Source organism: Eptesicus fuscus, chromosome 2 (genome assembly GCF_027574615.1).
Source record: "Eptesicus fuscus isolate TK198812 chromosome 2, DD_ASM_mEF_20220401, whole genome shotgun sequence".
NCBI lineage: Eukaryota > Metazoa > Chordata > Mammalia > Chiroptera > Vespertilionidae > Eptesicus > Eptesicus fuscus.
In genome coordinates, this window is record NC_072474.1 from 70,901,807 (window position 1) to 70,917,710 (window position 15,904).

Genomic DNA, 15,904 nt, shown 5'->3' on the forward strand with positions numbered 1-15,904 from the left:
GCTGCGAGCCCCTGAACACTGGTTCCCAATCGGCGCAAACATGCAGATTCAAAGGAGCTCTTCACTCTACCACGGAAAGGTCACTTTTCACCAGGGATAAGGTGAGGTTTCTTGTCCCCGCGGCGGGAGAGAGAAACGTATGAGCGGTGGGAGCTGGAGGACCAGGGAAGTCTGTGCCTAGAAAAATTCCTGGCTGTTGGGGCTGCCGTGATCCATGATTGTGGAAGGGAGTCCTCAGAGCTGCTAACAGAAGGGATCTCTAAAAAGCAACCCATTTTGATCTGACGAGGAGAGTCAGACTAAGAATTTCAAAGGAGTGCAGGCTGCTTAGTCTTGCACGTAGACCCACTGTCCGCACACTTGTGCTTTTTCTGATTCTGATTACTAAGCCCAATACATAGGGAAAACCCAGGTGGGGATACCCTGAGAGACTGCAGGGGGAAGTGGTTTTTCTGGAACCTGGGGATTGGAACTGGGAGTGACCATTGGAGAGCCAGCTCTGAGGTGCACACCTCCACAAACCAGTATTGAGTGCCACAGGGAAAAAAGTCTAGAGAGGCCCGGAAGTCAATCCAGAAACACTGCCACCCAAGGGCTGAATCACAAATTGTCTCTTGTGTAAGCAAAAATAAATACGAGAAATTAAGACACCGCCGGCTTAAAAATCAAGACTGGCTTACAACACTGAGGCGCAGTGGAACGAAGAGAACTGCAATACTGTCTGGACTGGAAATAGGCGTACCAAACAAAACAATAGAGGAAGTGAATGACCATCACTACTGCACATTTTATTTCTCTTATTTTTTATTTTAATTTATTTTATTTTTTTTATTTTCATTTTTAATTTTTTATTTTCATTTTTTGCATCTTTTACTTAAGAAACTATTTTTTTCTTTTTTCATCACTCGATTTTCACCTTTTTAAACATTTTTATTTTCAATCAGCATTATTATTATTACTACTATTTTACCTTTTTTTTTTTTTTGTTTGTTTGTTTGTTTGTTTTTAAGTGTCATTTGATTTTCTCTTTGTTTTACTTTGGGATTAGTGTCCTACATTCTATTTGCATCTTTCCTTTAGCATCATTTTACCCTATCTCAATGCTACCATTATGCCATCACTCTCTTCCTAACCTCTCCCCTTTTGGTCTCCTGTTTATCTTAACCCTTTCCAGCTTTAGATTTTCCCTACTCTTTCTGTTTACCCTCTGCTAAAATTTCACCCTACTTATATATCTCATTTCCAATCCCTGTTCCAAGTCCATACACACCTCTCTCTACATATCTTAACTAAAAAAAAAAAAATTGTTTTTCTCTCTGTCCTTTTGTTGTTGTTTGTTTGAATGTTGATTAGATAGAATTTTTATGCTGTTTTGTGAGATTGTTTTGCTTATTCTTTATTTGTTTGTTTTTTCTTTGTTAGCTTTGTTTTTGTTTGTTTTTTACTTCTGTTTTCCCTTGCCTTGATATCAGTTGGTGTTGTAGTTTGTATTAATCTCCAGATTTTTGTTGCTGGCATTTGCTGAGATTAGTGGTTGTTCTATTGGAGTTTACTCCCCATATATATAGTTTGTTCTCCTTTTCTTTCTTAGTCTTGTTCGTGTCTCTCTACTTTTTTTTTCCTTTTCCCAAGTCCATTTTCACACTCCTTTTTTTGTTCGTTCTTTTTACTCTTCCTCTTCCTTTCCTACCCCCAATTTGTCTTTCTCTGGTGGTCACCTTTATTGGAGGTTATTAATATTGTGAATACAATTCTGTTCAGTGCCTCGTGTGTTGTACTTGGTTGTGTTGTATTTTGTGCCTTTAAATCAACGCAGGAGAGAGAGAACTACATAACCAGACATCCAGAGAAGAGAGACCATGGGGAGACAAAGAAACAGCCCACATAGGAAAGAAAAGCAGGCATCACCAGAAAAGGAAGTAAACGAATTAGAGGCAAGTAACCTATCAGAGAAAGAATTCAGAGAAATGGTCATAAGGTGGCTGAAAAGAATGGAAGACAAATTCGACAATATGAGTAAGAACCAAGAGGAAATGAAGAAGAATCAAGAAGAAATGAAAAATGACATCGTGGCTGTAAAGAACTCAATAGAAAGCATCAAGAGTAGACAAGAAGAAGCAGAGGACTGCATAAGTGAGCTAGAAGACAAGATGGAAAAAAATACCCAAGTAGAGCAGCTTCTAGAAAAAAAATTAGAAAGCAGGAGGAGAGCATAAGGGAACTTTGGGACAACACACAACAAAACAACATCCGAATAATAGGTGTTCCAGAAAGAAAGGAAACTGAGCAAGGAATAGAAAACCTGTTTGAAGAAGTAATGATAGAAAATTCCCTGATATAGGGAAGAAAAAACCCACACAAATCCAAGAAGCTCACAGAATCCCAAGCAAAATTAACCCCAAAAGACCAACACCAAGGCACATTATAATTAAACTGACAAACACCAGCGACAAAGTAAGAATCTTAAAAGTGGCCAGAGAGAGACAGAAAGTTACATACAAAGGAACCCCCATCAGACTAGCAACTGATTTCTCAACAGAAACTCACCAGGACAGAAGGGAATGGAATGAAATATACAAAGAATACTGTACCCAGCAAGGCTATCAATCAAAATTGAAGGTGAAATCAGGAGCTTCACAGACAAAAAAGAACTAAGGGAATTTATCACCACCAAACCAGCAATGCAAGAAATGCTAAAGGGTCTGCTGTAAAAAAAAAAAAAAAAAAAAAAAAAAAAAAAAAAGGAAGCGAAGAAGGAACACAGGGGTATAGAATAAAAATGGCGACAAATAAGTACCTATTAATAATAACTTTAAATGTAAATGGATTGAATGCCCCAACCAAAAGACATAGGGTAACAGATTGGATAAGAAAATAAAACCCATATATCTGCTGTCTATAAGAAATCCACCTCAGAAAAAAAGATGCATACAGACTGAGAGTGAAGGGATGGAAAAAGGTTTTCCAGGCAAATGGAAATGAAAAAAAAGCTGGGGTAGCAATACTTATATCTGACAAATTAGATTTCAAAGTGAAGGACATAACAAGAGATAAGAAAGGCCACTTCATAATACTAAAGGGAGCAATCCAACAAGAAGAAATAACTCTGGTAAACATATACGCACCCAATACAGGAGCACCCAAACATAAAAAAAACTTCTGGCAGATATCAAAGGAGAGATTGACAGCAATACAATCATAGTAGGAGACTTTAATACCCCACTATCACCATTGGACAAATTCTCTAAAGAAAAAATCAGCAAAGAAACTTCAATCCTAAATGACTCACTAGATCAGATAGAATTAATTGACATCTTCAGAATATTTCACCCCAAAGCCACAGAATACACATTCTTCTCAAGTGCACATGGGTCATTTTCAAAGATAGACCATATGTTGGGACATAGGCAAAGTCTCTTCAAATTCAAGAAGATAGAATCATATCAAGCATCTTCTCAGATCACAGTGGCATAAAACTGGAAATCAACTAAAATAAAAACAATCCAAAGAAATCAAACACATGGAGACTAAACAGCATTCTATTAAACAATGACTGGGTTACCAGAGAGATCAAAGGAAGAAATAAAAAATATCATGGCCACAAATGACAATGAAAACACAACAATCCAAAATCTATGGGACATAGCGAAAGCAGTCTTGAGAGGAAAGTTCATAGCTCTACAAGCCTACTGCAAAAAACAAGAAACAATGGTAATAAATTACCTAATTCTACAACTCAAAGAGTTAGAAAAAGAGCAACAAGAAAAGCCCAGTGTAAGCAGAAGGAAGGAAATAATAAAGATCAGAGTGGAGATAAATGACATAAAGACCAAAGAAACAATACAAAAGATCAACAAAACCAAGAGCTGGTTCTTAGAAAAGATAAACAAGATTGATGAACCTCTAGCCAGGCTCACCAAGAAGCAAAGAGAGAGGACCCAAATAAACAAAATCAGAAATGAAAGAGGTGAAATAACAACAGACCCCGCTGAAATACAAAGGATTGTTACAAAATACTACGAACAACTCTATTCCAACAAACTGGACAACCTGGAGGAAATGGACATATTCCTAGAAAAATATAACCTTCCGAAATTCAATCAGGAAGAATCTAAACAGCTCAATAGGCCAATAACTATGGAAGAAATTGAAGCAATCATCAAAAAGCTTCCGGCAAACAAAAGCCCAGGGCCAGATGGCTTCACAGGAGAGTTTTACCAAACATTCAAGGAAGAACTAAAACTTATCCTCCTCAGACTATTCCAAAAAATTCAAGAGGAAGGAACACTTCCAAGCTCCTTCTATGAAGCCAGCATCACCCTAATACCAAAACCAGATAAAGACAACACAATGAAAGAGAATTACAGACCAATATCCCTCATGAACATAGATGCCAAAATCCTCAACAAAATTCTAGCAAATTGGCTCCAGCAGTACATCAGAAAGATCATACACCATGACCAAGTAGGATTTATCCCAGGAATGCAAAGATGGTACAATATCCGCAAATCAATAAACGTGATACACCACATAAACAAATTGAGAGAAAAAAATCGCATAGTCATATCAATTGATGCAGAAAAAGCATTTGACAAAATCCAACACCCTTTCTTGATAAAAACTCTCAACAAGGTGGGAATAGAAGGATCATACCTCAACATAATAAAAGCTATATATGATAAACCCACAGCAAACATCATGGGCAAAAACTAAAACCATTTCCCCTAAGAACAAGAACAAGACAGGGATGCCCACTCTCACCACTCCTGTTTGACATAGTACTGGAAGTATTAGCCATTGCAATTAGACAAGAAGAAGAAATAAAAGGCATCCAAATTGGAAAAGAAGAAGTAAAGCTGTCCTTATTTGCAGATGACATGATATTGTACATAAAAAACCCAAAAGACTCCATCAAAAAACTACTAGACTTAACAAATGAATTCGGCAATATAGCAGGATACAAAATTAATGCCAAGAAATCTATGGCATTTCTATACACCAATAGTGAACTAACAGAAAGAGAGACTAAAAAAGCAATCCCATTTACCATCACACACAAAAAATTAAGATACCTAGGAATAAACTTAACTAAGGAGGTGGAAGACCTATACACAGAAAACTACAGGACACTGAAAAAAGAGATAGAGGAAGATGTAAACAGATAGAAGAACATACCATGTTCATGGATTGGTAGAATCAACATCATTAAAATTTCCATACTACCCAAAGCAATCTACAGATTCAATGCACTCCCCATTAAAATGCCAATGGCATATTTCAAAGACCTAGAAAGAACAATCCAAAAATTCATCTGGAATAAAAAAAGACCCCAAATAGCCACAGAAATCCTGAGAAAGAAGGATAAAGTAGGAGGGATCTCAATACTAGATTTCAAGTTGTATTACAAAGCCACTGTTCTCAAAACAGTGTGGTACTGGCCCAAGAACAGACATATAGATCAATGGAACAGAATAGAGAATCCAGATATTGACCCAAACCACTATGCTCAATTAATATTTGACAAAGAAGGCATGAACATACAATGGAGTCAAGACAGTCTCTTCAATAAATGGTATTGGGAAAATTGGACAGATACATGCAAAAAAATGAAACTAGATCACCAACTTACACCCTACACAAAAATAAACTCAAAATGGATACAGGACTTAAACATAAGACGGGAAACCATAAAAATACTAGAGGAATCCACAGGCAACAAAATCTCAGACATATGCCAAAAGAACTTCTTCACTGACACTGCCCCTTGGGCAATGGAAGCTAAAGAGAAAATAAACAAATGGGACTACATAAAAATAAAAAGCTTTTTTACAGCAAAAGAAACCATCAATAAAACAACAAGAAAGCCCACTCTATGGGAGAACATATTTGCAAATGCTATCACTGATAAAGGTTTAATCTCCAACATCTACAGGCAGCTTATGCAACTTAATAAAAGGAAGATAAATGATCCAATAAAAAAATGGGCAACGGACCTAAATAGAATCTTTTCAAAAGAAGACAGAAGGAAGGCCAAGAGACACATGAAAACATGCTCAAAGTCACTAATTATATGAGAGATGCAAATCAAAACGACAATAAGGTACCATCTCACACCTGTCAGAATGGCTATCATCAACAAATCAACAAACGACAAGTGTTGGCGAGGACGCGGAGAAAAAGGAACACTTGTGCACTGCTGGTGGGAATGCAGACTGGTGCAGCCACTGTGGAGAACAGTATGGAGTTTCCTCAAAAAACTGAAAATGGAACTCCCATTTGACCCAGTAAACCCACTCCTAGGAATATATCCTAAGAAACTAGAAACACCAATCAAAGGATATATGCACCCCTATGTTCATAGCAGCACAATTTACAATAGCTAAGATTTGGAAACAGCCTAGGTGCCCGTCAGCAGATGACTGGATCAGAAAACTGTGGTACATCTACACAATGGAATACTATGCTGCCATAAAAAAGAAGGATTTCTTACCATTTGCAGCAACCTGGATGGAATTGGAGAACATTATGCTAAGTGAAATAAGCCAGTCAATGAAAGAAAAATACCACATGATCTCACTCATTTATGGATAATAAAGAACATTATAAACTGATGAACAAAAAGGTAGATACAGAGACAGTAAAGCATCAAATAGACTGTCAAATTACAGTGGGAAGTTTCGGGAGAGGTGGGGGAGATAAATCAACCAAAGGACTTGTATGCATGCATATAAGTATAACCAATGGACGGAAAACTCTGGGGGGTGAGGGCATGAATGGGAGTGGGGTGAGGGGGGCAATGGTAAGATATGTACACATATAATACCTTAATAAAAATAAAAAAAAGATATTAAAAAAATAGACTCAGAAATGACAGAATGATAGAATTAGTAGACAAGAATTTTTAAACAGCTATTATAAATATGTTCAAGAGTTTAAAGGATAATGTAAACATAATAGAGAAATAGAAACTGTATCGATTGATGATATAGATATAGATTTGATATACATCTCTATATAGATATAAATATAAATATGTGATATAGATGTAGATGTAGATGTAGATATAGATGATATTAGATATATAGATATAGACATAGACATAGGTGATATAAAGATATGATATAGATATATAATATAGTTATAGATATAGCTATAGATTGATATAGATTTAGATATAAACACTGATATAGAAATAGATATATAGTGTAATTTCTAAAACTGTTCAACCAAGGGGGACTGAATCATAGAATATTCATCCACTCACTCCTGCCCTCAGTGAGGGTTGCCTTTGAAGGCATAAAATCACTGGCCATCCTGCCTGTGAGTTGAGCAAACTCTCGCTGCCATTTCCCCCTTCCCATGCTCAAATGAAGAGAGCCCTCAAGAAAAGAATCATAAGGATAGAGGAGACTGAGTTGAGAAGCTGTCAGAAGGAAGGTATGTTGCCCATTGCAACTAATTGGTATGCAGAAGGGATATGGAGTGGGGCACTAATGGTGAAGACAGGACTAGCCCTCTCTGTTATTATTTGTGTGGGTAGTCAGAAATAAGAGAGACAGTGTCATCTGTCACTCTGGATGGTCCTCATTATGCAACTGCAAGTCTACCATCCCTGCCTCCCCCAGTGTCTCTCCAGTTACTTCTGGGAGTCCTGAAAGGACATTCGGTAGAAATCACAAAGAAAAGCTCTCAAGGGCAGACGAGGGACAGCCATATTTCCTTCTTTCTGGCTCTAGTCCTTTAGTTACACTGCTCAGGAAATCTCAGTCATTGTTGCCTTTGTTCTTTCCTGCTGTTGACCTCCAAAGTTGGGGTGTGTCATGTAGGATTCTTTACTTACTTCACCCATGACACTGGTTCATACACCCTTTTGTCCCATTTCCTGCCACAATACTCTCAATGAAAGATTGCTTTGTACTTGAAAAGTCTCAGGGAAATTTGGTGTGAAAACTACACTACATGTCCCACCAGATCTGGGACTAACACTAAGACAATGTTCATGGAGTTAGTCTGAGGACCAATGGCAGATTTCTGGAGCCATCTCTGCAACAACTCCAGAAAGTTTATTCTGCTATTATCTTCATTCTATAGAGGGTAAAGGAAACTTGCCCAAGATCACACAGTCAACAAGTAATAGAGCTGGGATTTACTCTAAAGTTTATTTGGTTCTTTGAAACCTATGTCTTTAACCACCATATAAACAGAAACATCTTTCTCTGTGTTATGCTCCATGTTACATATTGGTAAGAGTTAAGTGGACAAGACAATGTTTAGATGCAGGAATTGATCTTAGGTGTGAGCCCTTGGGGGTCCTACCTGTAAATATTTCCCAATGTCCTTTGACTTGGGGCGAGGGAATGAATGGCATTGATGGAGCTTCTAGAGTGGTTTCCATTTATTTACTTCTGTACAGTTCACAAATTTTCTTCCTTTTCATCTCATTCATAACTAATTTAATAACATTAGCGTTATAAAGAGACTAGAGGCCCAGTGCATGAAATCATGCGTGGGTAGGGTACCTAGGCCTAGCCTGCAATCAGGGCCATCTTCCGCCTGTTTGCCAGTCCCCAGTCCTGCCCTGCCCCACCACCGACACCTACCCCAGTTCCCCGTTCACCATCTGGCAATCTATTGGAGCCTGCGGGCCAGGGGGAGGGACCAAGAGGTCTGCCTTCCACCCACTTGCCAGTCCCCAGTCCCGCCCCACAGCCACCCACCCCGGTTCCCCGTGGTTTCCTGTTGGCCATCCAGTGATCAGAGCCTGCAGGATCGGGGAGGAACTGAGAGGTGGTCAATGCACCTCATAGCGACTGGTCCATTGGTCATTCTGGTTGTTATGCCGTTATGGTCACTGGCCTTTTCTTATATAGGACTAGTGGCCCAGTGCACAAAAACTCATGCACTGGGGGAGGGGGACCTTCAGCCTGGCCTGCCCCCTCTCACAGTCCAGGAGCCCTCAAGGGGTGTCCAACTGACAGCCGCAGTCTGGCCTCCCTCTGCAGGAGGCAACCGGCCAATCAGGTATATAGATACTTTCTGAAGGCAGCATGGACTCCTTCCTTATTTCTTTCCTCTGTGGTTGGAGAATAGGGGACTAAAAGGTGGAGACAGAACTGTGGCAGGGTTTGGGGCTTTTGTAGGCAGCGGAAAGAGAGAGAGGGCTGGGGAAAGTCTAGACACGGTTTCCTTCAATTGTCCTCCCTTCCTCTGGGCCCCTCCCTCCATTTTTTCCTTGTCGTGGTGGATGCTCAGGCCTCAGACCAACAGGAGCCTGGTGATGGTGGGGTTCAGCCTCCTCACTTCTCAGCTGAACATACAGTCGCCTCACATTCCAAGCGGGGCTGTTTTCAAGTGACTAAAGCGCTGGGAATTCATGCCTCCTGGCCTTTGCCCTCTCGGTTTCCTTCTTGGGTCTGTTGCAAACTTCACCGAGACACGGAAGCAGCTCTGCCCTGGTAGTTCTTCACCGGCCCCTGCCCGGGCCCCACTGGGCAGTCTTGCTCGAGGTCTCCAGGTCAACAGTCTGTGCTCAGAGCCCATAGCCCATTCCCCGGGCAGGTGGGGCAGGGGGACTAGCTTGGAGGAGGAAGATGGCAGAGTAAGAGTTGGCATGAACCAGCACCTGCTCATCCAGACTTCCTAAGCTCCCCACCAGGCCCAGGTCAGGCCCCTTCCCCACACAGGGAGGATCCCCTCCCTGCACCCAGCACCCTCCTCCCTGTTCCACCACTGGGGGGCAGGAGCAGCTGCCAGCTCTGACCCGGCCAGTCCCGGCTGAGGTCCCCTCCCTGCACCCAGCACCCTCCTCCCTGTTCCACCACTGGGGGGCAGGAGCAGCTGCCAGCTCTGGACCCGGCCAGTCCGGCAGACGGCAGCGCAGGCGGTGCAGCTTAGGGCTCCAGTGGCCGCCAGCCTCCTCCCTCTCCCTGAAGCGTGGGGCGGGGTCACAGCAGCTTGCGGCCGCCCCTGGGCACCGTGAATGGATACACCACTCGGCACTGAGCCACCGTCTGGCCTGGGACCAGTGGAGGCTGGGTGGCCTCGGGCTCCTGCTGGCCCCACCAGCCCCTCCCCTTCCACCCCCCCCCCCCCCCCCCCCCGCCCCAGCCTCGCCACCTGAGGGCTGCGCGTGCCCCAAGGGCCTCATCACCCTCATGAATTGCCACAACCCGGCCATCCCGTCCCAGGAAGTGTCTGTCCCTATCGCCATGGCTCACTCCCCGGTGCAGTCGGGCCTGCCCGTCAAGCACGTAGGCAGGAGCTGGGCCACCAGGGGAGGGTGGAGGGATGCGTGGGTCAGGGTGGAAGCGGGGAACTTGGCAGTGTAAACACAGCCCTGCTATGCCATGCTGGCCCCTCATGCTGCATCCCCAGACCTCTAGGCACCCCTGCCTGGCACCATACTCTCGGGTCTGGGGTGGGGGTGAGGGACCTGGGGCTGTGGCCTGGAGGAGGCCCTCGCTGTCTTGGAGTCACAGTGGTCAGTCAGGGAGGGATGCAGAGTGCCATGAGGCAGCCTCACGCAAGTCCCTGCTGTAAGTCCCCACCTCTCTCTCTCTCTCTGAGAGGTCAGCAGTTCAGCCCGCTGGGCATGCTGCGCACAGCCTGGCATTCAGTCGAGCCTTTGGTCATTTGGATGTTACGGACAAAATAATATATAATTATTTTTAACTCTTTTAAGTGCAAAGAAAGCTCACAGAGGTTGTTTCTTACTGAAACAGGAATTTTTAGGGGTGAAAAAGACAGGTTTTAGGAAATTTTAGAAATTAAGGGGACCATGGAAAAAAGAAACACAGGGCTGCAGAGCAGCAGAAGGTCTATTTCCATAGAATAGGGAAGCTGAAAAGCTGCAACAGGTACATTTCCATAGAATGAGGGGCTGGGAATAGCAAAAGGTCTATATTTACAAGATAAAGAGAAGGAAGCCCTTCATCCAGAAGGAGAAGAAGAAAGCCCAAAGGGAATAGAAAAACAATAAGGAAGGAGGGGAGGAGAACCTCACATGTCCCATTTGAGGTTTGACCTTTGAGCCCAGGAGTTACTATAGTAACCAGTCCAAGGGAATAGTGACCAATCAGAGGGGATATCAAGGCACCATGGTCGGCAACCTATATAAGCCATAGGGAAAGGGAACCCAGTGGGACCCTTTCCCCCTCCCCACGTGGGAGTCTGTACTTGTTCTTTAATAAGTTTCCACCTTTGCTATACCACTTTCTGTCCATGGATTTATTCTTCAACTCTGGCGGACAAAGATTCCAGGTTCCAGTTTAAAAATTCTGCCTCATTGCTACTTAGCATAAAAGCCCATATTTACCCACCTACTTGGGGCAAGCCAGAACTTGACCTCAATTATTCAGGCTGCTTCTTGCTTCTGCTAAAGGCTTTTACCACAGGTCTCAGAATTTACTGAACAAGTCCTGAATTAAAGACAAGCACACACCCGACACATCCACAAGTATTCCTGCTTTTAAGGTTTGGAGTGTGGTTTCTTTTAGATTATAGGGATCTTCACTCCCTTGATATACCAATTTCATTTGTCTTAGAAACCTGGAGTGCTGCTGTCAACCTGGGGCATTACTGAATACCAAATTCCAGAAGACTTTCTCAAGTCAAGCAATCCATCAGGTTCCATAGAAATTGCAGTAGGAAAAGTAGGAACTAATGCACTCAAATCTTAAAACCATGCTACTTGATAAATTGGTATAAAGGATTGGAACAAACATGAAACTCACTGGTACTTCCTTATAAATAACCTGGAGAGTGTTATGCTAAGCAAAATAAGCCAGTCAGAGAAAGACAAGTAACATGATCTCACTCATGTGGAGTCTAGTGAATAAAATAAACTGTTAAACAAAATAGACCCAGAGACATAGAAGCATGCAACAGATTGTGGAATCTTAGAGGGAGTGTGAGGGGTAGGTGGGTGGGAGGGATGAGATCAACCAAAGAACGTGTATGCAAATATGCTTATCCTGTGGACACAGACAATAGGGTAGTGAAGGCCTGGGGTAGGGAGAGGGGGCAGGCTAGAAGGGGTCAATAGGGAAAAATGGGGGACATATATACTACTTTCAACAATAAAGATTTTTAAAATATAAAATGTATTAACTCCTCAAGAAAAGAAATTGAATCCACCTGGCCGGTATAACTCAGCAGTTGAACACTGACCCAGAAACCAAGAGGTCACCAGTTTGATTCCCAGTCAGGGATATTTCCATCTCTCTATCCCTCTCTCTTCCTCTCTCTCTAAAAATCAATAAAACAAATTTTAAAAAATTCTAACCCAACTATTAATTAGATCTTTTCCTAGGTGAAGTATTCAGCCATTCACTTTTTCTGCTTCCACTGATGAATCAAATTATTTCAGTTTTGAAAAAAAAAAAATCCACTTTACCACCATTTCACAGCCAGCTTCATTAAACTGTCAATAATCGTTTGAAAACCCATTCATCAAAAACAATGCAATGGGAGTCCTTGTTAAGATACCTATTAAAATGTAAATCTTTTTAAGGAGAAGGTAAACTTGAGCAGGTAGCAAGGAGCTCCTTATTAAAAAAAGAACAACAACATAGCAGTAGCCCTGCTGAATGTGAATCAGTTGGCTGAATGTTCTCCTGTGCACTGAAGGGTTGCTGGTTAGATTCCTGGTCCAGGCACATACCCAGGTTGGGAGTTCAGTCCCTGGTCCCTAGTCAGGGCATTAATGCTTCTCTCTCTCTCTCTCTCTCTCTCTCTCTCTCTCTCTCAAATCAATAAAAAACATATGATTCTTGCACTAAGAGGGGAGAGGTTGGTCCACAGTTGGGAAACCACATCCTTGGGTAGCTGAGAGCCAAGGGGAGTGACAGCTATCACTAGATGAAGTTAAGCATAACCTATAGTTTGATTTATATGTGTAGCCAATTGAATACCCAAGGGGGGGAGGGGGATGTTGAGAAACATTGATGTAAATTATCAGATTATCCAGTAAAGATAGTTGCTTTTTTTCCAGAAAATAAAACAAGCACCATTTATTTTGACATATTTTATTTTCATGTTCTTTTTTTTTTTTGCAAAACCATCAATAAGTACTTAAATCTCTTTGTCTTAAGACACAAACTTTGCATAATTGACACTAAACAAGGCATTATGCCTTACACAAAAGACATGAAAATGTCCAAGGGATATTCAGTTCTTAAAGCTTCAACATTAGAAATGCTGACCACATACTGTGAAATTGTTCCAATAAATAACAACTGGCATTCTTTTAAACACGTACAAAAATAGATGCACACATACATTCCCCTACCCTTACTAACTATTGCTTGGATCCCCCATCCTCTATCATAGCAGCTGAGATTGCTGTGGGCTCCTCAGAAATACTGCTTTAATGACTAGAGAATATTTGCAAACATTTTACCTTCAAATTGAATAAGAATCAGAATGGTATGAACCTGGGTTTGCCATAATATAAACAATAAAAATAACAGCACAATGCCCAAGTAGAGCCAATGACTCCTTAATGATTTCACATGTAAAATATTAACATAGAATATTTGAAAATAACCAATAAATAAATAAATAAGTAGAAGAACTCCCCTAAGAGATGCTCAAGCATATTAAGTCCAATCAAGGTGACTTTGGGGGCTGATGATTCCTCTTTTTCCTCTTTGATTTCTGTAGGGCAGGGCTTGCTTCAGGTAGAGCCACCAATCTGCTTCCTCTGGTCAGTTGGAGCTGCCCCTATAATGAGAAAAAGGGTGTCCTTAGTAGCTGCCCAGGAAAGCCAGCTGCACAGCACTCTCCTCCTGCCCTCTAAATTCCAAAGTTCTTCTGAATCTAGTTTTCCTGACCTGCACGAAGTGCCTGCTTCTAAGACTGTGTGGCTGAGACCTCTAGGCGCTTGGATGCTCTTATTCAGGAAGCAGGGGTGGTGGTGTCTGGGGTCCTTACCACCACTTCTGCATTCCTAAGTAAGGAATTATTCCTAAAGAGGTGAATTGTTGACTGCAAACAGCCAGAACCTCTTGGGTAAGTGAGTGCCAAGGGGAGTGACATGGGATCATCTGTCACACTGGGCCTCACTTGATCCCAGCAACCCAGGTAGTAGCTACTAGTTTTCCCTGTTTTACTGAGTCTAGAGAAGGTAAAGTATTTTCCTTGAGGTATATGGCTAATAGGTGGTCAAACCCAGATTTGTACTCAATACAGGGTCACTGCAAAGTCCCTATTCATCACCACTAACTAAGATTTGGGGCCTGTGATGCAGAGAAACAAGGATTCTGCTTTTTAGGCTTGAAGCTCAGAAAGAATTGGGGGGCGGGGTCATTTAACAGGTGGGAAGCTTTTGAGCATAACTGCCCAACACCAGTGAGAATTCTAATGAAGGGTGCTTTACCCACCTTCCTCTGAATGGGGTTGGAGAGGGAAATGGGGATGGAGAGCACTGGAAATATCCTCCTGGACCAGAGCAGATTAATTACCCAAATGGCAAATCTAATTGTGAAACAATGAGTTGTCACTCCTTCAGCTAACCCTGGGCTTCCCTGATATAGTTTTCAGGAGGCAGATGCCAATATCTGTCACGAATGACTCTAGTCACATAACTCACTTGTTTAACATCTTGTCCAGTATTTTCTTAACCAGGGGGGATGCGGGGTTGAGACAAACTTTCTGTCCATTCTTGAGAGTGGCTCTGCAGGCAGAAGGGAGAACCCACGTGAGACAGGAGGGCGGGCTAGGGTCAGGGTGGGGGCATCTGGACAGTGGAGGTGACAAGGATGGGGGCAGCAGCAGAGCGTGGTGAACTTACATGACTTCTGTTTGGTCGCAGTGGGGTCCTGGGGACGTCACCTGCACACTCTGGATGACCTTGGGGTGAATTCCCTGCAAGGTCTGCAAGCACTGGCAGCGCAGTTCAGTGACCGTGGGCGCCGCTGCGGGGACCACAGGCTCGGTTAGCGGGGACCACAGGCTGGGTTAGCGGGATGCTCCCAATGGGCGCCCGCCCACCCACCCTCCCCCTTCTCCTCCTTGGGCTCCCAGGGCTCCAGTCTCACCTGCAGCTTGCCGGCAGGCGGCGGCCAGGAGCAGGAGCAGGAGCGCGGCCCGGAGGAACCGGGGAGCGCGGGCTGCGGCAGCGGCGGCGGTGGCGGTGCGGGCCATTGGGGCTGAGCTCGGAGGATCGGTGCTGCGGTGCCTGGAGTGTGAGAGCTGGCAGGAGAGCTGGTGGAGCGAGGTCTGTGGCTCCCGGAGACGGACGAACCCCTTTTATCCATGCTCGAGGCGGAAAGCTAGCAACCTCAGGGCCGGGGGAAATTCCGGGGCTCGCACGTGGTTCCCTGGATGGGACCGAGGGTGTGGCCCGGCCCCTGAGGAGTGTCGGGGTGGGGAACCAGAGGGTTCGACCTCACACATGACTAAGCGGACTGTATGATGTTCTCTTTCTGGCCAAATTCCCAAAGCGGGGATGAGTCGCTGCCGTGCAGGAGCTGCTGTCTGAGAGGGGGGACCATGGGCGCCCAGTGACCCCAGTGCGCGGGGTGGAGAGGGGCTGGGGGCGGATCCCTGAGATCCTCCAGCAAAGGTGACACATCTTCAGAGGGAAAGCGCTGCCTCTTTAGTTAACAGACCTGGGGGAATCAAGGAGGGGTGTGGGGTAAATTTTACCTAGCTATCTATATGTATTATGTTTATATGCATTCCATGTCTCTCTAGAGTTCGGGTTTTATATATATATTGCTCTCTGTTAAAAATACCCCAGTCATCTCGGATCCAGAGAGGAATGTTCTACCTGTTTCCTTGTTTTATATTCTCAAACCACCCTTAGCATATCTTGGTTTTATTTTCCATTTGGTGATAAGAGGCATCCATGTCAAAATTTACTCAAGTGTTAATTTCAGTGACAATTGAAGGCTGTAATATG

The 15,904-nt window shown here is 43.2% G+C and overlaps 1 protein-coding gene across 1 annotated transcript; it reads right to left on the reverse strand.

The window, feature by feature from the left end:
* Positions 1 to 13,009: 13,009 nt before the first annotated feature.
* LOC103288018 (growth-regulated protein homolog gamma-like) lies at positions 13,010 to 15,235 on the reverse strand. The gene is made up of 4 exons (XM_054723464.1): positions 15,039 to 15,235; positions 14,792 to 14,915; positions 14,591 to 14,674; positions 13,010 to 13,722 (listed from the first exon to the last, which is right to left on the reverse strand). Exons 1-4 carry the CDS (start codon positions 15,142 to 15,144, stop codon positions 13,707 to 13,709), a joined length of 330 nt encoding a protein of 109 aa, XP_054579439.1. The 5' UTR covers positions 15,145 to 15,235; the 3' UTR covers positions 13,010 to 13,706.
* Between the last annotated feature and the right edge of the window lie 669 nt (positions 15,236 to 15,904).